Raw genomic sequence first — 27576 nt, forward strand, 5'->3', positions numbered from 1 at the left:
TGCTCTGATGTCGGAGGAGCAGAAACAATTGCAACAACTTCACTGCTGGACTTAAGTTACATTTCAGGCGTCATAAGCCATCAGAAGGGGAATTGCAACACTGAAAGACAAAGAAATACAGGACTGTCATGAACAAACCTGCAACACCAGTGTAATTTGTTATGTCAAGTTATTGTTTGTCATGGGTAACTAATTTTCCCCTATGGACAGAAACTCTGGTGGGTTACCATCTCTTTGTAGCCAGTTTCAAGGCAAATAAGTACGTAATACATCTGAAATATGCATTTCTTCAGTTTGATCAGCATCACTAATGGGAAATGAATTCAGGCCCCATTTTAATGTTTATTTTCAAGGCATGGGCCAATAAAAGATAAAAGCACTTTTAAGTAGTGCAGTGGTCACAAACAGCCCCTGAATGAGAACATTGATTAATGTGGTCGTGAAAGAGGGGAAATAAATAAGTGCACACACACTCATACATCCACACGCAAACACAGTTTCCAATCCCTCGCCAGACTTTTCTTCATGCCTGTCTCGTTACTGGCATCTCCCCTGACAACTTAAGTCAAATGACTGTCAGAATCATAACACTGTAACACTGTGCTACTCACTGGATCACACTAAGTAATCCATGGGGAATTGACTGGTAAGCCTCCACATATTTTCGTGACTCTAGAGAGTGGACTTAAGAGAAATGTGAAAAACTAAGTCTTCTGCCAATTACAGTAAACTCCAAGACTGCTGAAGTTAATAAAGCATCAAAGTGCTACACCATCTTATAGTAATGATGTCTTCTTTGTTCTCCTTTTATATCACAAACTTTCATTTTGTCCTCTAGCATGTTGAAAATGAGACAAAAATGAGAATGAATTATCAAAAATCGAAAGAATGTACATGTGGTTGAAAAAGTTCAATAGTTTGCAGATTAACAACTCACATGTTCTCAGTAACTGGTGGGAAAAGTTAGCATTTTTGTTCTTTTGGTTCTCTCATCTTGAAGTGAACATATTTTTTTGAAATGATGTCTATGGTTAACACAAGTTACATTTTGTGCAATGCCATGAAAACCAGTCAGGGCAGTCATGGAAACAAGACTATTGTAGCTCTAATTTTCCAGTTGGTAGATTGATAAAATTGTTGTAATGCGTGCATAGTTTGGTGTAGTAAGAAGCTAAGTGATGGTGACATTGTAGGCAAACAAAACGTAGTTTGTGTCAAGCCTTTAGCCACTGTTAGCGTTTGACTTCTGGTGATTTATGCTGAAAGCATTTATGCTTCATAACCATAAACGTGGTGTTCATTTGTTAAGATTATTTTGCTGAATGAAATGTGTAATTATAATTAACGTGTGTTAGAAAACATTTAATGTCCTCTGAGAGGCACTTTGTGGTGTAGCACAGAATATACAAACACATTAAAAACACATCATACAAAAAAAAACAAAAAAAAAAACAGCCTTAAGAGCCCCAGAGCTTATTTTTCAAAATAAAACCAAGTGAAAAATCCCATAGGCACAACCAGGGTGATGCAAACTTCTGGGTTAGCCTAAAAAAAACATGTCCTCCCTAACGCTCTCTACGGTGGATGGATAAATGTAAATGTAAAATAGTCAGAAATATGGCAGCAGCGGGATGTTTCTCTGTGTCTGCTGGATGTAAAAGTAACATTGGCCATTATTTGCTAAAACATTTGCCATAAATAACAACTTCAAAGACTAAAGTGTTTATCAGGGATCGGTTTTGTGAGGATGTTCATAGTTTTTCTGCCCACTTGTAGAAAAAGTAGCTTAACGCAGCTTCAAAATGTGCACTGTAGATGGGCACAACATGAAACTCTTTGGGGGGGATAATAGTATACCTTTTGTCTGGATTTTCCACTTTCTGATAGAAAGTGTTCAGTGGAAGACAACTGACAAACAGCTGTTAGAACAAGCGTAATTATACACCAACCACATGCACTGCAGGTGCAAACCTGTTGGAAAAAAAAAGCACCGATGATAAGAGGCTGCCTGCACAACAACTAACAACCACAATTTTATTTAATCTTTGACACGCAACAGATGGAGCTCGGATCGAAATACTGTCTGTTCAATTTCATTTGTGATTTGGAGTGACTGTAACTTAGCTGCAACAACAACGGTGTCCTGGATTCAATTCAGTGGCTTCATCCACCTGTGTCTTCACTAGAAAGCACTGTATCCATCTTAGCCAGCAGGCTGAGTGTGCACAGGTGTTAGGCTAAGAGATATCGGGTATGTGTTTGCACCAGCAGTGTAGATGAGAGTGTGTGTGTTTAATCAAGCACTTAAAAAAATCTAATGTTTGTTTTAGGACTGTGCCTGAGCGTGTTTGTGTGAATGTTTGAATTGATGGTGGTCTGCAATAGAGCAGAGAGTGAAGATAAAGACGGTTCAAGAAGAAGCGAGAGACACACAAAATGAGACAGATCGGGATTTAAGAGTGTTGCTAGAGAGGATTAACTACTTCCACTAATGATAATGCTCTGGCTGCCGGAGCTTCTTTATTCTCAACTTTTGTTCTTTGTCTCATGGAAGCAGTGAGACCTCAATTCCTAAACCCTCGAAATAAAATCACCAGCCTTGCAGGAGATGTGACAAGTAACAACACTTGAAAGTTCTGTTTTGTATGTCTAATAATAATACCAAGACTGACAGCATACATTTGCATTCAAAGACTACTTTATCTGAAATTCTCTCAATCTAAATATATTTTCTCATCCCAGTAGTATCACAGTTTAAAGAGGCGAGTCAGTGATGGAGCCTGATATATCAGTACTGTGTACATGTGACTCCTGACACAAGTTACAACACAAGGTGGCAGAAGCTTGAGCGATGTAAAAGCCGTCATAATATTTAATGAATATTGCTGAAGGTCCTGTTAAATAACTTCTTCACAGGCAGCAGGGTGTGTTGGGAGTGAAATGCTCCCATGACCTTGTTTAAGCCCTGCGGTACCTCAGACTGTGACAGGCTAATTAATGAACTGCTATTTTCACCTATGAAAAATATGCTAAGTTGAAGAGACGGTTGTACACTTGCGCAAGTGGAGTGCTAAATAGCAAGAAGCCTTGGGCTTAATTAATGGACCTTGGTAAATTGTGTATGTTTGTGTGGGTACAAGTGTGTGTGTATGGGAGTAAAGATGTGTTTCCTATATTCTGTACGAAAGGAAACATTCTGCAGGAGATAGGAGTGAGAATAACTTGGCTCCCTGCTGCTCAGCCAGAGGTACCAACAGATTTGTCTCGACTGCTGTCTGACCCAATTTTTCCTTACGTACGGTCCCACCCATACATGTGTTTTACTGAGGTACAATTATGGAAATTTATTAAAAAAATGTTTCACCTTAAAATGTCCTTACATGGGCCCGCACACAAATAAAAAATAATGAGCACTAAATGAATGATTCAATTCACTGAAAATCAACCAAACTTACTGGAACAATTCAGTCTGAGTGATATGACCTTAAAAATATTGTGCCATCTTTAAGTTATATTACGAGTATAGTAAATATTTTGATATTCTGAAAAACACTCTCAAAAGCACAAAATGTTTGATAATTAATCATCAATAAAGTTGATACAATGAGTAAGTGGGAAAAGGCAAGAATTAGAACAAGTAGAACAGGCTGGTAAGTTCAGAACTTTACATTACTTACATAATATTACGTATTACCAAAGGCTAAGGGGCTCTCTATCAAAATAAAAGAAGTTAGCTGAGTGTTGTGTGGAGGAATGGCTGGTGAAGGGAGAGAGAGAGCATGACTCTCTGAAGAATAAACACCTCGAGTCACATCGGATTCTGCTCTGATCCAGAGGAGTTTACTGACGGGAGGAAAGCTCAGAGATTAGTTTTGAACTTTCGGGATAATAAAAGGAATTTACCTTCTCTCCCGTTTATCGGCCTGACTGCAGCAGTGATCTGCAGAAGTTCCCTCCCTAGTTGGGTGTTTATGAACTTCATCTTGGAATGCTGGCTTAAAATGGAGGCGAAGAGACAACCAGAGTCTCTGGTGAGTCCTGAAATAACTGAACGTTGACCTAAACTGGTATCAGGCTTCCCAACATAGTAATTAATTATTCTTCACATCCATGTGAGTATTACAACTTCTGGAAGATTGTATGAAGGAAAGAAAACTACCGTGTGTCCCTGTTTGTGTGAAGATCAGAAGAGCAGGTTTGACACACCATGTAAAAGAAGAAATACCAATGTGGAAAGGTGCACTATCCATCTCAGCAAAAATACCTATTTACTGCTGGCAAATCGCTCTGACAAACACTGGCTATCATTATTCATCAAGCTAACCTCTGCAGCTGCCAGAGAATATGTCATCTTTCATTGCATCTCCCCAACAAAAAGAACGCTTGCTTCTTGAGTGGAAAAGGACTCAGGATAACTACGAATCACAGCTCTTCTACTTCAATCATCTTTATTGATCACACTGATGTGTTTGAATCTATAAGGGAACTATTTAAGGGACTTAAAACAAACACTACATTTAGAGCTTCTGGTATGATGATCTTTTTCTTTTTGGTTGTGACTCGAGCGGTTTGACAATAAAAGAAGAATAATGAATATCTATTTTGTAATGTCAGGCGAGTATACAGGGCTACTTCTTCATGCGAGAGAGGCATGGAACTATATTGATGACAATGTGGTTTGAACTAATAGCCTTTTAAAATGAGCTATTGATCCTTCCTGGTAATTATTTTAAAAGGAACGTTGGAAAGAAAACAACTTTGAGGATTGACTCCAAGTGTGAAAGAGCAGGGAGGGATACACTCACTCATCAGACAGATATCTGTGCAAAGAAATGCTGACAGATGACGTCTGAGTGAAAAGATAAATTCTCAACTGACTTGAACACAAATCACGTTTGGTAGTCAGTTCAAGAAAGGCTAATAGCATCTGGGAATGGGGTGGCAAAGACTGGGTGGGTACTTCAGGAACCTGATCTATCTTGTTAAATCAAGTCTGGATTCACTTTCTCACAGATCAAATAGAATTTACAATGCATCACTCAGCTGAAAGAGACCTCATTAAGCAAAGGGAAGTGGGGTGTTTTAAACACCTGTAGAACTCAAAGTTTTCATCAAATACACTCTACGTTGTATGTTTTTGAACCCAATACACTAAATCTATGTTTTATTAATGGCATATGCAACAAGGTTACAACAATGTATTCCTGGAGATAACTATTGTAGCAGAAACTAACACAGAAGCAAATTTGACTACTTTACCAGGTGTTTATATTCGGGTCATTCAATGCCAACTCACCAAGAAGACCGAGAGCTTATATCACCGATCCTCTCTAAAGAATTAATTTCATCTCCCATTGTGCTCATGAGAACTTGCAAAATCCTATCCAATAACTATTCTAGTCATGCATTTTTTAAAATTTGGTAATTTTTGTGATGTTGAAATTTGTCCTGAACATCTAAAAAACCCTCAGTATAACTTTCAACATGTATTAATTTAAGTAGTTGCCACATAATAATTACAGTATTTAAATGAATAACTGATATTTTTCCACTTTCAAAAATATTCATCTCCACCTCACTTTGCAACCAAATGATGCTTACAGTATATATGATTGTTGTGTGTTGGTGTGGAATGATCCATTTCTGTCCGTGGACAGACTGTCATCACATTAGCGCCAAAACCTCGAACGATGCAGCTACGGAAATTTCCAGGTCTGTAAATTGAGATTTAAATGAAGGACGAGTTCAAACATTGCTGTGGTCCAAACCCTTGGCACCGAAGTATTCATTTAAAAATGTGTTAAGGACTGAGAAGTCATGGGTCAGGACATGAACAGAACAGACTGGCGTGATCCCATTGCTAGATGCTCTATGCTGACGGAATTATTTGTCAAAAGGGCTTTTTTTCTCTGAAATCTTGGTTACACACACCTGACACTTGTAAATGGAAAGCTTGTCCTCAAAAGCACTAAGCATTTCAAATGACATGATTCAATATTTCAACTGGAAACAGAAATTCCAAAAGGTTTTGGATGATGTATTCATTTTCAAGACATGTGACTGAAGAGAAAACATTAAAGCCCAAGTATTGAGAGCGCCCTCGGTCTTCACGGGTTAAACTGTGAGCACAACTGTGTGAAATTTAAGATCTGAGCTGTGATGAAAAATACAGAAAAAAGTCTTACCTTCCACTCCACTTATACACTTGACACGGTCGCGGACCTCCACGTTGTATCCCTCAAATGACATGAAGACTCCGTCGGGGTGGTAGGGCTCACGCTGCGCGTAAACCTTTGAGTAGCTGTGCTGGAACTCAAACCGGTCGTAGCCGTCGTACTGCACTACTTTGCCGTACACTTCAAAGTATTTTTCCATCCAGCTGAAAGGCAGGTAGACCTCTCCACCCTCTCGTCGGCCTTTGATAGTAGATTCATCGTTGATCAAGCAGTCGATTTCTTCGTACTTGATCCCGCTGACCACCCCGACGACAGGTGGGGGCTCTGGAGGTTGTGGAGGGTGTTGTTGGCTGCTAATGCTTGCATCCCCCACCTTGGGACTCGGAGCCACCAAGGCGGCTCGGGGCAGGAAGCGAAGGGAGGTGTCACTTGAGCAGCGGTTCCATAGCAACACAGTGATGAGTGTGAAGAGGGCACAGATAACGATGAGGGTCTTGTAGTTGACCCGAGCAGCGAGGCAGCGCATGGTCACAACTTGCCTGCATGACACAAACACAAGGAATCCATTAGAGACATGTATGATGGATGATTTGTCGAGAAGCGTCAGGCCAATAACAAGTCATCTGGTATGAGGAAATTTACACCCTACAACTGCAGCACTGTGGACCTGCAGCCTGCAGTGAAATACTACAGATTTACTTTATTTTTAAAGAGCAAAGGCTAAGCTGAAAAATGTGCAAATCTAAATGTGGCGACAAAAATTCAGTGTTTAACATGAGGTCAAATCAGCCACTCAAGAGACCCGATTACAGAGAGGTCTTTACTATGAGCTATATCAACTTGGTTACTGTAAAATCGCATTTATATGCGGCAGGTGAGTAATACGACTTCTCCTTTCCTTCTGACGAGGAGCCACGGCTTCACAGGATATCTTTTATCTGTCACTGCAGTGAGGACAGGCCATGTGTGCACAGAGCAGATTGACAAAGTGCTTTTCAGTGGAGGCAGACTAATCTAGAGGCTCTTTAGTATCACTCTGACTTTGAATACAATTATTTTCAAAACAAGGATGCACTGCTTTGCGTAACGATCTTCTTTTCCTGTTAAAAGAGTCCCTTTCTGAGGACTTTGTCATGCACATGAGTATATTTAAATAGCTGATTAGAAACATGACCAACACATCAGCTTTCTAAAGGAGATCTCTGGCTGTACACATCTTGAATCACCCACTGAAACTGGGTTTCTTGTTTACATGGTGTTTACAAAAGAATCAGCGGTTGAGAAGGCTCACTGTAACCTGGTTACTTTGGTTTATGCAAGATGAATTTTCTATTAATTCTTTTATTGTTAAGGGATTTATATCAACCATTCAAACATTAAATAAGGTCAGTAAATGATTTTAACCAAAAAGAAGTGAACAGACATTTGTTCACTTGTTCATCGAGGAGAGTGTCTGCATGTGGATGAGTCAGGCACACAATCAGTACGTTTACACGCACAGCTTAGTCGGATTACAGCAAAAGTCTGATTTTGACTGACTAAGGTGTATGCATGCATCTTAAAAATCCGATCATAATTGGACTAACCCAGTAATTCGGTTTTCTTGATTGTCATGTGAACGCACCGAATGTAGAGTATGCTGGTAATCAAGATTGTAGAATTCAGACAAAAGCCATTTGGACGTGGTTGTAAATGCAAATTGGCAGGTTTTTGATCAAAAGAAGCTCTGGGTTGTGCTTTGATTGCCAGTGTATATGAGTCTGATTTACTACCCAATCTACATTTTGTACAAGTCTTTCAAGTATTTTTTATCCACTTGTCCTTCTTAAGTTGCAAACTTGTTTTCTTGCAGAGAGTAAGATGAGAATATTGTCCTCACTGTCATGTCTGCATGGTAAGCGGTCTATGGCTAAACTTCTCAGCTAGACTGAGAAAAGAGCCTCCAGGTCACACAGCTCCTGGCTGAGAAATAACCATGCTTATAACCCACCTTCCACCAGCTAGCATCTATGTTTTTGAACAGCTTAACCAAAGGAAATGTATCTTTTTAATAAGTGAGGTTTCGGCAGATGGTCTTGTAGGCTAAATTTGAATTTTGGACACAGCCAGTCCAGCAGTTTCCCCTTAGTATCTTGTCTTTATATTAACCTTTGCTTAATGGTAAGCACAAGGGAGGTGCATTTCTTCTTTATCTCTGCAAGAGAGAAAGAAACTAATTTCCCCAAGTATTGTCCCTCCTCCTGACACTGACCTCCTGTCAGTCGCTACCAGCCTGGTCCAAAATTAATTATAAGTCTCATCTGTTTAATTTTAGAGCATTGCATAGAACTGCAGCTGTTTTTATATCCGACTCTCTCAGCCCATACTGCATCTTTAGGTCTAAGATCCTCTGCCTAATAACTCTTATAAAAGGTTTACACTGTCACTCAAAATTAGATTTCCTATTGGCATTTCTGAATAAATGTTTCTTTTTATCTAAGTAAACATAAAGGTTGCCGTAACAGCATGATCGTTTATGTTCTCTATATATTAGATTATGTTCCAATCTATAAATCTATTCTCATCTGGATATATTTTCAACTTCTCTGCACATTACTGTGGTCACTGTTTGTTACTGAGGATCCCCTCCATAGCAGGTCAGCAGCATCTGAGATTGCACAAACGTCCATGTTATTTATAGGTTTGCTGATTGCCACATTCTGTATTAATGACCTCAAACAATGCACCGAACAAATCAGGCATTTTTACAAATGCCAGCAGAAATCAATGGAGATACTGGAGTTCTCCTCCTCCACACTAATTACAGCTTACTGCTCATAGAATTTACTATTGCAGTGATGACAGAGTTAGGTCATCTGATGAGAGACGGAGGAGAGGAGGAAAATCATTACTCCCCAAGATCCTTTCAATATCGCAGCTTAAACTAGACACTACTAAAGGTCAGCTCAATTAACGTGCAGTAATTGGGCAATAGCAAAGCGCTCCAGCATTGCAGTCAAACTACAGTGCTTGCAGCTTTTTGAACAAAGTTGATGTCTTGGATGACCCTCCCAGTGCTTTAATAAGCAAATGTTGAGAGACTGCAGGTTGCAGAAATGAAGAATAGCCTCCCTATAAATCAAGACAGCAAAATTCTAAAAACGAACACTGAATTTAGGCTCTGCCTGCGTAATAAAGGGGCCGAGACGCGTCTACTCAGATAGACACAGGCCATCTTTCAATCTTATAAACAAATGAATCATTTCGTTCCATGAGAAAAGTTTGAGAAACTTTTTGCTGTTTTCTTCCAGTCAGAGAGGAAGAAAGGCTTTGGTGCATCACTGCGCCTGATAAATTATTGCCACACATAAAAACTATCATTGATATTTAGAGAAATGTCAGCCTGGCGTTGTCATGAAAGATTGGGCCGACGGGAGCTCTGACAATACTGAGGCGGAAGGCCTGCGGACTGCACCCTGAAAGATAAGTAGGGCCGGCCCTGTCGGGGAACAGACTATAAATAATTGGCTCTTTTTATAGTGATTCGTCACTCGTGTTGAGTTCTGGCTCAAGGTGGATAGACATGAGCTTAAGCACTGCAGCATGGAGAGCATCCTAATGCCTCACGCCAAGTGCAAAACGATTCGTCTAAAGCCATGTCCCATTTCATGAGCGGGATTTAAACCCTGAAGCAGCAACACCAAGCAGACTGGAAGAGGAGATAATGTCACAGGTGAGCAAATTACAAGACAGAGTTTGTTTACGGATCAGAAATCAGAAATGTTTTGACTCATGTGATGTCATACTCCGTCTCAACCACGTCAGACAAACAAATAAGCATCGGCTTTGCGACGGAAAGTAGCTCCGCAAAGACAGACATTCTTGGAAAAAACAAGACAAAAGAGAGCAGAGATAGAAGACTGAAGTCAGGCGATCTAAACTAAGCTGAGACTGAAACTTTATCTGCTCTGTATATCATTAGAATAATTAAAAAGAGTAGCAGATAAGACTCTGCAACATCAAAATGAATGATGAAATTGTAAACTTTTGAATTTTACTTGTCAGAGAGCGATATATGTGGCGAGGCTTCTTGTAATTATAAAGTTTGTTTCCTTATGACAGTACTCACTTCAGACATGGTTACAGAAGTCAGAAAACAGGGAAGTAATATGGTTGAATATCTGAATATCTAGGTATGAGGACTCGTTCATAAGATCTGGATGGACCTTGTTGTAATACACTGGTTATCAGTTCCACTGGATATAATTCCTCTGATAATATCATGGTTTTGATCTGGAAGAAAAACTACACTGACATAAAAATACATTTTTAAAAAAGACAGATGCAACTGGACAGGAGGAGGAAGACAATCCTGTTGGAGGATAAAAGTCCTCCATGCTTGACAGATTAATAAAAATGGACTGGAAAACAAAAGCAGCTTTTCAGTGTGCAGCAATGTGCTCTCTGTGTCCCGCCTCAGGAAACTGAAAAGTGCCTGAAATAACAGACTTTTATATGATGCTATCATTCTTCATGAATACATAACTGGTCAAACTTGGCTCTCGGAAGGCTTTGGCACAATTTTACTTACCGTACAAAGATTACAGACCTTGTGGTTTTAAACAGTAAGGAAATGCACAATTATCAACAACAAAAATCCAAACACTGTAATCAGTATTCAATACAGCCGCTCTCAGCTCTGCCAAATATTTTCTTAAAAGAAACCGATGACAGCTATTAGTGATGTTTTGTAATCAAATAATGGCAACATTGTCCAGGATTCAGTGCTAACGTAATGTGGAACAAAACTCTTCTATACTATGGACACAATACCCAACAACGTACCCTTGGAAGGTGAAATCATGGATACTACGGGGGACAAATTCAAGAGGCTGACATTGATTGGCGGCCCTGACAGCAGCCGACAGTAGACTGTCAGCCCGGTGTGTATTGAGGCCTTTAAAGAAATTCTCCTTAGTCAAGATGAGCATAGAGGGTGTTTAGGAAGGTGGGTCGACTAGGTTACTTAACCCCAACAAACCCAAGATTAACAGCCCTTTCAGTACTTGTTCAGTGACACTTTGTGCTATGTTCATCTTAATGCAAACACAAAACCAGGGGAAGGCAATCTTACTTTGTCAATAGTAAATTGCTAATTCTAGCTATACATTGCAGTTTTCTAGAAACATAATACATAAGTGGTATACAGGGCAGAAACAATGGATTGGTTGACCAGTAGAAACCTATTTTTGCCAAAAAATGTCAAACATTTACTGGTTCAAGCATCTCCTTCATAAGATTTCCCTTCCTTTCTTTCCTTTGTGTGATAATGACCTGAATATCATGAGTTTTGGACTGTTGGTTGAACAAGATGTCACCTGTGGCTCTAAAGAACTCATTAAATGCAGCCCTAGCGGCACTCATTTCATTAGATAACAGTTTTCAAAAATAATCACCAGGGCATCAAGGATACGCACCTCTAGTGTTCCAACAATGACAAGCTGCTGATTGCACATCTGACTTTGTAAAGGCTTAATGATCTCGCTCTGATAATCCCACATGATATTACTGACAGCTCGAAGCTGCTTGTTAAAACATCGACTTCAGTCTGACAAGACAAGAAAACGTCACTATCTTGCTTCCTGAGGTCCATGCAGCATTTTGCTGCTCCTGCAGAGCATCAACAGCTTTACACTTTGCCTTTTGCCTTCAGGCTGCCATGGACTGTAACATAATAGGAATCTCTGATTGCCCTGATGGCTGTTTTATCATATGCTGCAAGTGATCCCTGTCTTAAAATTATGGGTCTTAATTCCGCCTGACTTATGCAAATATTTGGATGTCTTTATCCCTCAAATCCTCAGTAACATGGCTGGGAAAATTCAATCAGGTGTCTAATATGATACCATACCGATGTGTTTATCTGTTGAAAGGGTGAGGCCTTTTCAAAAGCAACACAAGAAATCAAATCAGTGCAAAAACACTGTGACCTTGTTAAAACAACAAACTAGCTGCTAATCTCCATGATAGTCCCTGGTGCAGAATGTACAACGTTGACAACATGTCACAACTGCTGCAGCAGTGAGCGTAGGGATGGACGAACAGAGATGTTTTTCTTCTCCTGCAGTCCTCTGGTGCAAAAATCACAGGCAGTCATAATGGCAATAAAAGCTGAGTGCTCGTGAGCCACCCTAAGGGAGCTATTGGAGCAGAGGCCTGGACTATGTGTGAGGGGCAGGTGTTGTATCCCCAACTAAACTCCTGACATTTTCACTGCTCTCCTCCACGGGTGAAGTAAGGTATGGGCCCGAGACTGCCTCTAAATCATCAGCTTATGCTGAAGCTGTGAGGCATGTTAGTTCCTGTGGAGCTGTGATGGTGTGTGTGTGTGTGTGTGTGTGTGTGTGTGTGTGTGTGTGTGTGTGTGAGTGTGTGCATATGTATTGTGGGTGTCTGTTGTGCTTCCGAGCCTGATTATGATACTGTGGAGGCATCAGGATGAATTTAAGGCGATGACTGACAGGCAAAAAAATGCCCTGCATCTTAATCCCACAGCCATTTAGTATGTTAGTAGAATTATATAAATCTGTCTGTTGTGACCCATTCACATTCTAGTGTTGCACTTAAACATACTGTTTTGCTGATTGTTCTGTTTCTATGTTACCCGCGTTAATGTTTTTAGACAGGAATATTTTCACAGATCCTGCTTTTGATTACAATGTCAATCCAAAGCTCATTTCTATCAGTTTTCCATAAAAAAACAAACATTAACACTTCTTTCATTAAGCAATGTAAACTAAAAGGTTAAGTCATAAATATCAAAGTAGAAAGTGATCTGAGGTCAGTCATATGGCCGTTAGATAACAGACTTTTAAAAGAGTGACACTGTAAATCATTTGGGATTGTGTAATATGGCAAGATTGCAAGAAAAAAAGCAGGTCAGGCTGACTACACTTATCTGCTGGTAGAATACACTTACTAACCAGAACAAGTGCAGAATGTGCGGTTACCTGTTCCAGTCTGGCCTCTGAGTCTTCAGCCCTCTCGTTCTCTCTGACTGTAGCTGAGAGCTCAAACTGCAGCCACAGCGAGCTGAGAGGTCTGCATATTCATGAGGCGGCACTGGGGACGCACTTCAAGGAAAACTGCCGGTCGTACTGTTGCTAATGTCTGCCTGACACCCCAGCACAACCAGTAGACATGTCGTAAAGGTTGTTTTTAAAATGAAATCTCGAAAATTCACCGAATGGCAGCCAGGCTACAACCGGCCACTGTTTTCATAACACATTAATCTTCAAAGTATCTTCGCAGCCCCAAAACTCTGAATGAGACAACGAATCTGAAAATATCTTCCTGATAAATAACAGAAAAAAAACACTGGACTGTATGACCACTGGACAGACAAACCTGCACTAACACAACGGACCACCACACCAGCAACACAGCTCAATCATAAAGCTTTGTTTAGAGGCAGCTGAGAAGTGAATAAACTGCTTTGAAGTTAATGCGCCTCTGTGTTTTATCTCCAGTAGGAGGATTAAGCAGGTCATTACCAGAAAGCTTATAGCTGAGCCCTACTGAGGGATTAAGCAAACTCCTAATCAAATGGAGGGGGAGATGAGGGAGAAAAACACATACACAGGACCTTTAGGCATTATTTTAGAGGCAGGTCATGACAGCTGCTTGTCCAACAACACCATAAACACAAATGAGGATCTTGGGAACAGAGACCAATCATGCTTTGGTAGGATTTAAAGCACATGATCTCCAAGTGCTAAAACAAGAATCTGGACACCAATCGAGGATTTGGGATAAAATTGCTTTTTTCTAAGTGTTCCGGCTCTGTTTTAGGAAGAATTTAGCAATAACACACGTCTGTGTTGAGTGAAGCACAGTCTCTCTAGACTTGGTAATTTTAAGTGCAATGTTGGTATTCTATGTGACCAATATGAGCCCCCTGAAGTAACATCCTTTATACAGTCATTTGTTTCACAGAGTGTTGAACCTCACCCCATCCTTGCTTGTGAATGACTGACCCTTTCAAGGATGTTCCTTTAATACCCAATCACGACTATCAGCTGTTACCATTGAACCTGTTCATGTGTAGAATGTTTCAAACGGGTGTTTTAGGAGTTTCTTTCTTTTTGCTCCTGTCCTCTCCTGGCCAAACTTGCCTCAACCTTGTTGCTGGCATTAAATTTATTGAAGTGTATCAGTAATGAAGTTGATGAGGGAACACATTTTCATTTTCTTTTTAATAAAAATACTATCTTCTGACAATTAACCGGTTGACAATCACCCCTCGCTCTGAGAGAGAAGTTCTCTGGCATTTTAAATTCACTGATTTTGGTGCAACCTCTTTGGTTTAATGTAGGCCAACTTGTACCGTGTAACTAGTAAGAGCGCCTCGTCTGTTTCTATCACGTCATCTGCTGTTCTGAAAACAGAGTAAGGGATAAAAATAAAATAATAAAAAAAAAAACCTGAAGTGTGTTTTTTGGTTGACTTCATAAAACGTGCTGAATTCGACTGAGCAGACACGATGCCCAACACAGAAAGAGAAACAGAAAGAGGCGAGGTAGCATGTGTGTGGGAAAAGGTAGATGAATGATGCCACACCATGGATGCAAACTCTCGAAGGGATTCTGGCGAGAGATTGTTGTCTCATTCTGAGGACTAAGGTCCGATACTAATTAATCACATTAGACAAATTAGCACAATCTGCTCTCGTTTGTTTTACACAGCGTCCTGGTAATCAGGGTTGGATGTATGATCTTATCAAACGTTACTACTTTCTAGGTCCAAATGGCTCATGTTTCTGTCAGTTAATGACATAGGCAGGAAGCCCAGAGACTAATCATTTAAGAACTATTAAACTAAGTGTGAAATTAAAACATAAACAACACAAAAATAAGAAGTCTTTTACACACTTTCCTTCACAGGGAGAGAAAGGAAGAATGCCAAGTTTGGAAAATTTTAGAATCCAATGTGTTTCCACATCTCTCATGTGTTCCTTGTGTTTGTAAAAGGTTTTTAGTAAATCCTGAGCAATATTCTTTTTTTTCTTTTTCTGCAATTAACATCTCCTCTAATTTTTCTTGGTAGGCTTATTAATATTTACCAAACAACCAACACATCAGCCAAATGTCACCATTAGAGTTGTTGAAACACTTAAACATCAGAATTATATGAAACAAATTGTTGCATAATCATCTATGTTTAGTTGTACAATCATTGCTGTGTGGTAAATGCCAGGTTGATGTTTTGAAATGCAAAAATGATTATATCACAATGTCCATGTGACATAACTGTCTCAAACATTAGCCTTGGACCGAAGTGTACCATTATCCAGAGATTACAGCAGTGCTGTATGGGGATGTGTCGGCGTTTCAAGTCCAGCAGTTTCTCTTCATGCAGACACACAATTATCCGTGTTATACAACCTAATGAGCCCACAGTTTGCTCAAAGAGCTCCATCTTTCCTCATGCTATCAAAGATGATTCAGTGGTGACAACAGGAGGGATGCGGGGCTCAGGGGGCTGAGGGGGGCTGAGGGGGTAACATCTACGTTTAATTATTCCATCATACAAGTAAGACCAGCCATGTTTTCCACAGTAGAAATAAGAGCATGCAGAAACATAGGATTCAGTTTGTGCATGCTTATGTTTCAGTTCGGTCATGATCCTGTGTACAATAATTGGAACTAGAGAAGCCTGAACATATGTGTATGTTGCTGTGAAATGAGTACTTTAAAGATATCGATACTGACCTCTAATCCATTTACAAAGAAACGACCAACCGGCTGCACATCCTGTTGACATCCACCATACAGTTGTTGCACAGCTGGTTCTTCTGATCCTTTCTGCTCGCAGCTCCTTCAACACCTATGGAAAGGAAAAGATGGAGGAATTCCATCACTGTGGCCTAACTGCATCTATGAAAGGTGCGTAAACATGCATACACATCTGAATTTGTAAGGCTGATACAGAACAGCTTTTCTCATTTGTCTGAATATAAACACACAGAAATGTACATATTTCATCCCCAGGATTTGCTCATGCTGTTTAAGTTTTTGAGGGCGACTCTTCCTATAAATATTCTGACAACTGTGAAAGGAAAAACTTAAATTGCAACACATTTAACTAACTTTACAATTTGTTATGAAAAAAATATGTCTTGTATCACAGAGAGAACAAAAAAAACAATCAAAGAATCTTACAAAAATGTCATTCTTACAGAAATTACAGCTTATGTGATGTTCCTGTACAAGGATACATAAATGGTGGTAACTTCATCTGTTGTCTTTTAGTTTAGAATCTGTAGTATTTACATACAACTGTCTGAACATTTTCTTCTGGTAGAAACAATGTGCAAGCCGAGCTTTCAGCCATGTTGACAGGTTTAGGCAAATCGACTCAATCAGGAAACCAATATATCACTGTCTGTGAGTGAGACTGACAACCTTTTCAAGTCATTCATTTGAAGATATTGTTGATTAATAATGAAAATTCACCACAATCAGCTTTTTGTGAGTGTATTTGTTGTGATCATCCCAACCTTAGTTGTGACAAATGTTTCCAATATCAAAATATATTTTGCCTCATCACGAATTGCAGTTGTGAGCTAATGAATCAAGGAGAATATCCCCTTCTGCGATTGTTTAAGGTAAAACATGAACATAATGTTAATTGTTGTGTCCGCCCCCCCTTGCTCCTTGGACGAATTAAATCCATAGAATATGTTTCACTGCATTGTATTATGCATGACTGCATGTGACAATAATAAATCTTCTGTGCTGTATTTCACCACAAAAAATAAGATGAAAGTCCAAACAAAAAAAATAAATAAATAAATACACAGTGAATTCTGTGCCCTAACCTTATCTTTGGATCTCTAGATTCATCTTGTGACTCCCAGACTGGGAACAACTGGCCTGAAGAGCTGTGTGGCTGCTTTCACCCACACACACAGCCAAAGTGGTTCCACAGACAAAATGACATTTGTTACTTAACTACGTTGATTTAAATCTTTGTCAAATACATGCTTATTGCTACTCAGGCTCACAGTAGGGTGGAGACGAGCAGGTTTCAGTCATAGTTGTTAATCATGCAGAAGAATGACGTCCTCTGCATTCTGCTTCTCGGCCTGAACTGGCTCCACACTCCTCAAATGAAATCCTTTAAAAGGCTAAATGTTTCCTGGGGAAATGATGATCGATCGGTCCTGCACACTAAGCAGCTTTTCAATATAAACTTTTCTGAGGGAAACAAAATTATCAACTGATGTAATTCTTTTTCACTGTGGCTAATTACAACCTTAAATCAATGCCCCATAGATTCTGACACTGATGCTCTATAAATTAAGACGAGGAAACAAATACATATTTTGTAATTGCAGGCGTGATGAATTTATAGGCTTTCCGACAGCAGGGTCATTAATGTACAACCAATCTATCAGTGCAAATATGCAGAGAGTGACATGGATACTTTACTCTGCAATTAATCTCACCAATGTATTTCCAGCCTCTGTTGAAACAGGCCATTAAACTAAAGAAGGTGCTAAATTGCCACATCAAAGAGAGTATCATTGATCTTTTTATGAAATGTGCTTATTGACAAAGCACTTAAATTAGATACTGTAGCAATGAAATCAGCAGGGCTCCTTCTGTCACTGCATGGCCCAGTGCAGTTTTACAGTGTTGAGGGGGAAAGGATGGAGGGATGAAAAGAATGAAACGACGAAGGGGAAATGGACAAATACAGCAACATTTTGCAATACAATGCACGCTGATTAGGAATAAGTTAAACACGTAATATGTTATTTCTGTCACAAGGGCTCCCCCGAGGAAAATTAGACATGCATGTGATGATGGGACTTGTTGTCTATATTGTGAAAAAAACACCACTGCTGATGAAAATCTGACGTCACTCAGGCGCAAATGTTTCCAGACGAGTTAACGTTCATGTCACATTCACAGCTTTCTTCCTCACTCCCCGACTCTCTCTGAAGTGACAGCTACAGGCGACCAAATGAAACACACGGTTACCTTGGATAAAATGCCATAGTTCTTTGGGGTTGGACATCGTCAGAATCATCTGTGATATTATATGTACACAATTAGTTTAGATGCACAATATGGATTTTTTTCAGCCAATGGGAATAACAGATAATTAACAGCTTCTCCTGGCCAACGCAATAAGCTAACAGATAATGGCTCTAATAAAATGTGTTGTTTTAACACTGTGTACTTTCTCCCTCCTCTCAGAAAGCTTGCCGAGTTTCTATTACACGCTACAATTGTCTTTTTCTCCTTTTCTTCAAACCAACATTACAGGTGCATAATGCCACCGACTGCACTGGAGTGTCTAGATGCTGTACTTTTTTAGTAAAGTAAAACAATTTGGCAAACTAAACTTGCTTTATTTACTGGCTATAAAGTCCACTGACACTGATAAATGACCGCTAACATAAATTTCCTAACATCGACCATATATGTAACAAGGATCTAGTTGTTTCAAGACATTTTAATGCAGATATTTCATTCTATGTTTGACACCATGGGGACATCGAGGGCATAAAATGTTGATGATTTTTTATCAAAAGATGAATACAGGAAGCATCCAAGTCAATTTTCTTCTGGAGGAGGTTGGGCTATGTGTGTGCACTACAGCAGTGAATGTGTTAAGACAGAGAGGAGAGCAAAAAACACAGCTGTTACTGGTGAAAATGAGTCCTAAAATGTTCTTAGATATTCAAATATATTGATTTTTGGACTAAACTACAGAGCATCACTCACTGCTGCTGTATCCCAAATCAATCAATCTGAAAGTTGAGGTTCTTCTTCAGTGTCTTCTCTCTCAACTGCAGTTTGAAAATGGATCTGAAGAACAAATTACCGAGTGCTGATGCCCAGTTGGACTAAAACTCCATTCATCCATCATTAACACACAACAGCTTGTCTGCTACAAATACGTATCCAGAGAGAGCAGCTTTCCAACCCTTTTTCCTGTTTTCATTGATCCACAGTACTCTAACCCTGGTAATTTCTGTTGAACCCATATCTACATCATGCATATAGGATCTATATTGCACAGGGTTATTTTGTGAAACAATACAAATACATTTTAGTCATTTTAATTATTTAATCATCATTATTACACTGTGACGACGCAGAAAGAGGATGTGTGTGTCTGAGTATGTAACCTTCACCTGAAAGATGGCACATGTTGTACCCAGCCAGAGTGAAAGGGAAGTAGAAATGTCAGCAGTCTTAATCAATATTCCCTGGCTACTGTATGGGTGTACTGATGCTTCTTTGAGTAAGGTGTGCTGCAGGCAGATGGCGAGAAGAAGAAAATGACAGTAAGCGTCAGCCAGGTTCAGCTTATTCTTCCCGGGGCTTATCATGCACCACTCCTGCCATCCAGGCCTTTTCCAGGCAACACTTCCTCTTGATATCTCCTCACTCTGAACATCTGGATGTGGTGTTGTGTTGCTTAAATTAGCATCTCAGCTGAGCCACCGCACAGGCAATCCACTTATACAGAAGCCAAAGTCAGATAGTCAAGAATAACACACTTATCTCAACTTAATGGGATGCATAGCCATTCAGAATGACAAGCATCTGTGTTAAACCAAGGGGACCATCACACAGGGATCACTATTTGCTTTTCAACAAACACCGGTCAATAGAGCTGAATGTGTAAGTGTGAATCTCAATAGGAATCTCTTTAAGCTATCCCATGCTCCCAGTGATGATTATCAATTTCTTTCTGGTAATCTGCACAAATGTTTCGGGCCACCAAATGGAACAAAGCCTAATGATGCCTTGTAGCGTATAAACTGGAAACAACAGTTCTGAAAAAACACAATGTTTCAAAAAATATAATGGTTTTCTCTGGAGTGGTTTATCGTAGAGGTGCGTCATCTCGCCTGAAGTTCCCCCGGTTAATTCAAACGGCGGCCATTTTCCTTTGATATCATGCTCATGGTGCAAAATCCAAATGCCATACTGCTTTTTCTAGGTTGCAAATTGTACAAACATAATCAATCATTAATCAAACGCTATCCCAGTATCCCATTCATTAGCATCCAAGCTTCCCTTCCTGAGGAGGAAAATGGCCACCATGTGAATGTGGTTTATGTCAGGGTTAGGGTTAGAAATTGCTCAGTGTTTTTTTACAAAACGTGCACTCAGTTTGCAGTTAATTTGGTACACCTAACTAAATCTGAAACAATAAAATACACCTCCTGAATTTCATCCTTCCTTAATAGAAGTTACGTTTCTTTATTGTCGGAATTGAAAACCTTGATTAAACTTGTGTCCATTGTGGTGCAGCTACATTAAAGTGACAGTTGTTTGTTATTTTGTCTACCCCCATTTACAACAGTGAGTTTCAGCTCTATAACAGAAGCACTGCTGGATTACACTGCATTAGTTTTTAGATAAGTGTATCTAACAAAATGGTAGCTGAGTGTAATATTAGGCTTATTAAGCTTCAGGGAAATCAATCAGCAGTGCTTCATTACACAGCAAAGGTCATAGATTTAATAAATGAGGCCATTATCTGGTAACTGCACTGACAATAAAATACAATGCATCCGGATCTCTCTGATTTGTCTCAGCAGGTGATTGATTAGCAGCTCGGTTAAGATAACAGAAGTGCTAGAGAACTGCTGCACAATGAAACCACATTTAAAGCAAAGTTACAATGACTGGATTGAAAATTGTGATTGTCTTTGTCTGTCTGATGTGTAATGTTTTATTTGATTGTGAAAAAATATGAAGCAATGTTACTGTCTGGATTTGTTTTAATCACAACAGTCCATTTCTTTAAGAAAGTGTCAAATGGATGTCTGTGCAGGCTGATTTATGTCTTATAGGAACCTTCTGTGACCATGATACAAGCTATAATTAAAAACAATCTATTTGCAAAAATAATAAAATAAAGAGTTGTGAAAGAGCTTCTTCGTTAAAAGTTTTTTATGGTTTACTTTTTTTAAGTTTAAGTTTATCCTGGTTCAACTTTAACTTTAGGAATTAAAGTTTGTGTTATAGAAGCAATCTCGTGAGGGTGTGTAATCAAGGGCGATGAAAGCCAAGGAGAACTCCAGCTCCTCTTCAAGGTGGCTTAGCATGTGGCTCTCAAAGCTTAGTGCTGCACTGACACCATTTCCATAGCCTTTACATGCTGTCCCATTTAATCGACCTTTCTTAAGCAAGAGGTTGTCACCTCGCATATGAATCATGCACATCTATTTTATGGCTCTCTCCTGTGCATACACTGTGAACATTAGGCTGAGGATATTTCCTTTACTGCTGCTTGACAGAGAACGACATTAGGTCATTAATTATTTTAGTCGGTCCTCATTTGCTGCCATCCTGACACAAGCAGATATCTATCAGGACTTGTAGTTGGGCTAAAAGGAGAGATGGAGACCCATCTGTTGGGCATTCATAATACATCCACTTACTCTGGGGAGTCAGTGGCTGGCCAAACATTGAATGATCGCACCACTGATGCCACCACGGCGCCAGCCATCACTGACCATCTGATGCCCGGAGCAATATCCAAGAATTCTGAATCTGCAAAGTGAGGAGCTTGTTTAATTGAGATTTCTGCTTGCAGACCTGGAGAGAAATGATTAAATGTGATCACTTCTTATTAGACATTGCATCAAGTCTGCTTGTTCACACACACACACACACACACACACACACACACACACACACACACACACACACACACACACACACACACACACACACACACACACACACACACACAGTTTGATACACATTGAGATTCAACACAAATAAGTTTTTCGTCCATTTTTATTAGAGTCTGCAGAGTCGGCAGTTAGAGACTGCTTTCATTATCTAACACTTTGCAGTTTTGTTTATTTCAACAAATGCATTAATTGTCTGGTTTATAAAATGTAAACTTGTAATTCAAATAAACATCTCAAAACCCCCGTCAATGTCTGCACTTTGCTAATTTTGTCAATTGCTTTTTTTACAGTTTAAATTAAAGGGAGTTGCGGGTTTGAAATAGCCTGCTCTTATTTCAGATATTGTCTTTTTTAGGGGTGTGAATTAGTTATTGATACTATTCATGATACGATTCTGCAAAATCAAGCAACACATCTCGACGTTGGCCGAACACAAGATGCCTGGTGCAGAGCCTATGTATGATTCTGTCCACGTATGAGGATCTTTAAATGTAGCTTATTCTCTGTATTTTGGACTTTTGAACACATGTGAACTGCGTTTTAGGCAGCTGAAAATATATTTGGGAAAACTTGGAAGACAGACATTTGAGTACAGAGTCAAAACAAATATAATACTTGTGTGACTCTCTTATGTGTGTGTACAAAGGCAAACACAAAATAAAATGCTACAATTAAAAGATTCAGTTACATTTACATTATGCATGTTTTATATCTAAAGGGAAAATAGAACACAATAAAGCACTCTTGAAGAAGTGAAAAGAAAAGAACTTCCCCCTAGAAAATTTCAAGCCCTGATCTTCGATCTTCTAACATCAGCAGCCACCGTTAGTTCAATCAATGAGCTCAGTTAAAACGCCTCAAACCTCAGGGCCAGTGCTGGTCACCAGTGTTACTCTCCTAAAGAACGGGCCCCATGCCAACCTCTCCCGACTCTCAAAACATTAGGGTAATTTTCACACTGGATTTAGTGAACAAAGACGGTTTCAGTTGGTCTGCATCACATGCTGAGAGATGCGTTGTGGCTGTCACAAGTGTTCAGGAATATAAACAGTAAATTCTGATGTTATGTAGTGGTGCTTTGCATATATTTAGAGGCTGTGTCGCTCCCTTTTTGTGCCTGTGAAAAAATGTGGGTTTGTATCTGAGACTTGCATCCAAACTGGGTGCAGCTGTTCACCCACTATTTGCTCTCTTCTTTCCCATGCAGAAACATTTGTAGATTTCCTACTCCCTAAAAAACCTCATAGCTTATAACAGCACACATTAATTACCCTTTAAAGTTAAATACACTCCAAGATACTTTCTGCATTCACTCATTAGATCACATTAATATCAGCGTTAGAGAGACACATTTAAAAGCTGAGGCAACAAGCACCAACAGGCTCTGGGGAGGCAGGTGGAGTCACAAACACAGCTCAAAAGAGAGAAACTGGAAAACCGAAGCGTCTCTGAGAGCCACTCCTGCTTTGCACTCCAACTCAAAACTGAAGAAACAGGATGACAGGATAAGACTTGGAGTGGGAGGCTGCAAAGGCAAGCTTGCAAGAGGAAGCCAAGATGAAAGTAAATAAGAGTTTGGAAGTTTTAGGAAGCTGAGTAAATACCCATGGTGCCTGTCAAGACCCTGTGGTGCTCTCCCCCATGAACTCTTTCATGTTTGTAGGCAAGAGTTGGCGATGAAAAGACCTGACTATCAGATTCCAGCAGTAAGTCCAAGGCGCAGCAAAGTGACCGAAACAAACAACAAACCTCAGCAATGGCAAAACAGCAGTTAACAAACGGGAATTATTCATTTTCCCTAAGTATGCAAAAGCTGAGAGTCTAAACTTACAACAACCAAAGTGCTTTCCACATGAGCGCCACAGATATTTAATCTTGCTGCTAGCCTAGAGTTTAGGCTAATCAGGTTTCAATCTGCAGATTGTTTTTGTTGCATAATTGATTACAAAATGCCGTAAACGTCACTCAGTTTACAATCATATCAAACAGGAGGCAGCAAGTCCTCAAATTAAGTCTAAAATGAACCAGCAATTGTGAAACACTTGCTTGAATAATGGCGGAAACAATTAATTCAGAGAAGATTGTTGCCGATTCATTTTCTGTTGATAATCTAATCAATTAATAAATTAAATGTTTCAGCTTTAAAACTGATACTCACATTGTTTGTTTATGATAACGTACAGTAGAAAAGCCAGCATTCCCACTGCACCACTAGAAATTTAACATTATACATTTACGTCTTTAAGCCATGGTGTTATTTCAGTGTATGAATGTTATTCATCTAAAAAGCATGTTTGATGCTTTCATATCTTAATAATAATGACACTTTTTTCATGAACAATAAGCGAGAGACTTTGTTTACCTAAAGAAAATGACAGTTTGAATATGCAAAACCAGGCATTAGTCCGAGATGTTGCTCTTGGGTAGATATCAAAGACACAGTACATGAAAGCACGATAGAAATATCAGACAGATCGTAACGCTATGTTTTACTATATATTCTTTAAAAGTTACAGTTATGGCTGAAAATGACAACAGAAATAAATAAGTCTGCCAATTTCACATATCTCTGAAATGCAAATCAACTGCCAGTTTTCTACCCGGAAGCGACTGCTGCTGTTGTCGTGGTGATTTGTTCTATACCTCAAACAGAAAACAAAAACAATACATGTCTTATGATCAGCAGGATAATAAAGGATAATAAAATAGATTTAGATTTCTAAAAAATGACTCTCTCATCATCTGTAGCTGCTCCAGTCACTGGTGAAACAACAACAATGCATCAAAATCCAAACCGTAGCGGGGTTTACCAGTTTTTTGCAAACCATGGCTCAACTTGGCTGCAGTGAGCCGAGCTGAACGTGCATAAGTTTGAGCTTTTAGAGAGGGGCGAAAATACACGGCTGTAACAGAAACACGAGCCAAAACGTGAGCATCATTGTGAAACAGAATGCAGAACAACAATCGCTTCATCTCAGTCATCTTATGTTTCTTTTCCCCAACTTCCCAAAGCCAAAAAATAAAAATAAAGAGCCATACCTAGAGTGCAGCAACACAGATCTGGTCTTTGAAGGGACAGAGGGTGGGACCTCTTGCAGTCAAAGTACAGAAAGACAACTGACACAAGAACATGTCCTACCAGCCTCTGTGCATCTGACGAACAGCTTTGAAATTGTTAGTAGCACAGACACCTCGGTGTGAGCTCTGAAAAAGCAGAGGGCTGCGCCCCAGCTGCCTTTCACATGAAGACAAGACTTGCATCTTCAGAACCTTGTTAGTTCTCTGAAAAGGCCACCGACTAGTTTGGAATATTAAGCAGCTCATGCTGTCGGAAATCAAAAGGATTTTGGAAGAGAGTGGGAAGCATCAAAAAGGCTTTGATGGTATATATCGCTCAATCTCTAGCAGATATGAAGGAATGAAGAAATAAAGACATGGGAACAAAGGGCCTGTGAGAGCGGAGCGTGGCGGAGGTTATTCTTCCCCCCTCTGAATTCTGCATATATCATTATTCCTCAATCAGAGTGTCTTGCTCTTAAAATGTCAAGACTTCTGACTGAAAAGACCAATTGTACAAGAAGGACAGAAATAGAAAAAGGGGGAAAGTGGGACACCAAAATGTTTCAGGTCATTTATCATAACAGGCACACTCAAGTAAGGCAAATTTAGTTGTCTCACTTCCAGTAATGTGCTACGGCAGAGCACATTCACTGCATTAATAAGTAAGTTACATTTCTCTGCTGCTCCGCACTTTGAAGCTTGGTGCTGCTGCTTCTTTGCTCCGTAAGGAAAAGGAAACATCTTCCGATATCGGCCTTTTCCAGGTATGTTGGTATCAGCCTGTATGGTGTCTGATATGTGCAGAGATTAACAGAGATAAAAATGCACAGTACAATACTTAAGATCATGTATAACTATTGAATACCCAGTGAAGTTTACGGTTTCAGTGCACTGATGTCAATTTTAGAGTCAGTCAGACATTTGCAACCTTATTCAGCGTTCACTTCCTGTTTTTTTGGCCTGTTCTCCACTGGGATGGTAACAGAAACGAGGATGGGGTGATGAAAGATACTGCATCTGTCTGAGGAAGAGGAGGAAACAGACGCAAGAAGCAAAGCAGATATCCTTTCTATGATTTATGAGTGGGAGATGAAGTGAGGAATCTAAGGTCAGGTTCCCAATAAAAATATTAGATAACCAGCAGTCTTTGCTGGAATAATTATGGAAATAGTAAGTTCCTGCTGAAAGATTAAATGAGACAAAGACACACTGTTTTTTGGTATGACTCTTAGCTAAACATAATGATGTTGTAACTGCGTTCATGTTACTTTGAGAAAATTCACTCTGCTCACTCAAGAGATTAAATTCCACCTGGTAATATGTCTCTTGCAATATGTTCTTCCTTCAGTCATAGAAAAACAGGTTGTTGACCTTGAGGTAGGCTTTAATCCTGTCTTCAGTTAAAACATCTCAGACTGTCATATTCAGCTTGAGAGACACTACACGTCAGGTCCTTAACACTCACAGTAGAGTTAATCAAGAGTCTGTTGTGAAATTTAATATGTAAAGCATCTTGGCTCACCGAACTAAAGAATTTACCTGAAATGTCAAGAGTCTGTAGGGCGATCCAGCAGCGAGGTTGAATGCCTTAAAAGCCTGGAGGCGATGTGAAAATGTCTCCTTCCAGCAGAGCTCGTCTGTGCTGTGTTCTGCAGGGTTACCTATAAGTGGCCTTTCCAAGCAAATTATTACCCCAGTCAGGGCGGCAGTGTCCTGTCAATCTTGTGTTTTCTCTCTTCCCTGTAATTGCTCTCGGATAAATCCCTTCAACCTCTCTCTGTAGCTCTTAGGCCATCTCCTTCACTCTCAGTCTATCCTTAGGCCAACATCGTATGTGTTTACATGGCAAGAGAATATGTTCTGAGGCTATTATACTACTGTGTTCTTGTCGTTATAGTGATTCAGGATGTAATCTTCTAGATTTACAGATTGTACAACAAGGCCATGCCAATTCTTTGACACTGCTCACAAGTCTATCTGCTCTTCTCACTTTGTAACCCACAACGTCCATGCGGCTCAGCTGTAACCAATGTGCCACTATTCAAATGTCCACTGGAAGCATAAAGAAGTCACTTTGGGTTAGGGTTGGAGTGCTGTCCTACAGTTCCCACCAGCTAATCAAATCTTGACAAAACCAGTGTCACCAATATCACCAGGCCTTAAACAAGAAAGGATATTCACTATCTGTAGAGTGCTTTATTAACTGACTGCTAATGCAAATGGAACATTTCCCTTTGCGGCAGCTTCACATTAAAAGTACTGAACTGGCATAATACAAGTTGGCTTTTAATATGAAGTAGGATATTCACAGGAAATACAGTTGCAGCAAGTTCAAAATGACCCATTTTCTGCATCTGTCGACAGTGGATTTGTTTGATATATGTCAGTGAGTAGTTTTATACAGTCCATGGGAGCGATGGAACAAGAAGGAGCTGCCAGTGACAGCTATACATCTCTGGATTCTCAGTGAGGTAATCAACTTTTTCATCGTTAGCAATTGGGTTTAAATATTGCCAAAGTATTAGTCAAATATATATGCCAAATATTACTTTCTCAATCCTCCTTCCACTTTCAAAAGTGATCAGTGAAATATGATTCCATTTACTCGAATCCTGCAACTCTTCTGCA

General features: G+C 39.7%; 1 protein-coding gene across 2 annotated transcripts in view; it reads right to left on the reverse strand.

Moving 5' to 3' along the window:
* The window catches only part of glceb (glucuronic acid epimerase b), a 69249-nt gene that overhangs the window by 21629 nt on the left and 20044 nt on the right, over window positions 1-27576 (reverse strand). Inside the window, exons 2-4 of one of the 2 annotated variants that reach the window (XM_037095890.1) lie at window positions 21631-21742; window positions 15926-16040; window positions 6186-6715 (exon numbers count right to left, since the gene is read on the reverse strand). In XM_037095890.1, coding sequence (XP_036951785.1) covers window positions 6186-6702 — 517 coding nt within the window. In that variant the 5' untranslated portion in view covers window positions 6703-6715; window positions 15926-16040; window positions 21631-21742. The remainder of the gene's footprint in view (window positions 1-6185; window positions 6716-15925; window positions 16041-21630; window positions 21743-27576) is intronic. The other variant, XM_037095889.1, reaches the window with a different exon arrangement.

The sequence above is a fragment of the Acanthopagrus latus genome, chromosome 4, assembly GCF_904848185.1.
Source record: "Acanthopagrus latus isolate v.2019 chromosome 4, fAcaLat1.1, whole genome shotgun sequence".
NCBI classification, from domain to species: domain Eukaryota; kingdom Metazoa; phylum Chordata; class Actinopteri; order Spariformes; family Sparidae; genus Acanthopagrus; species Acanthopagrus latus.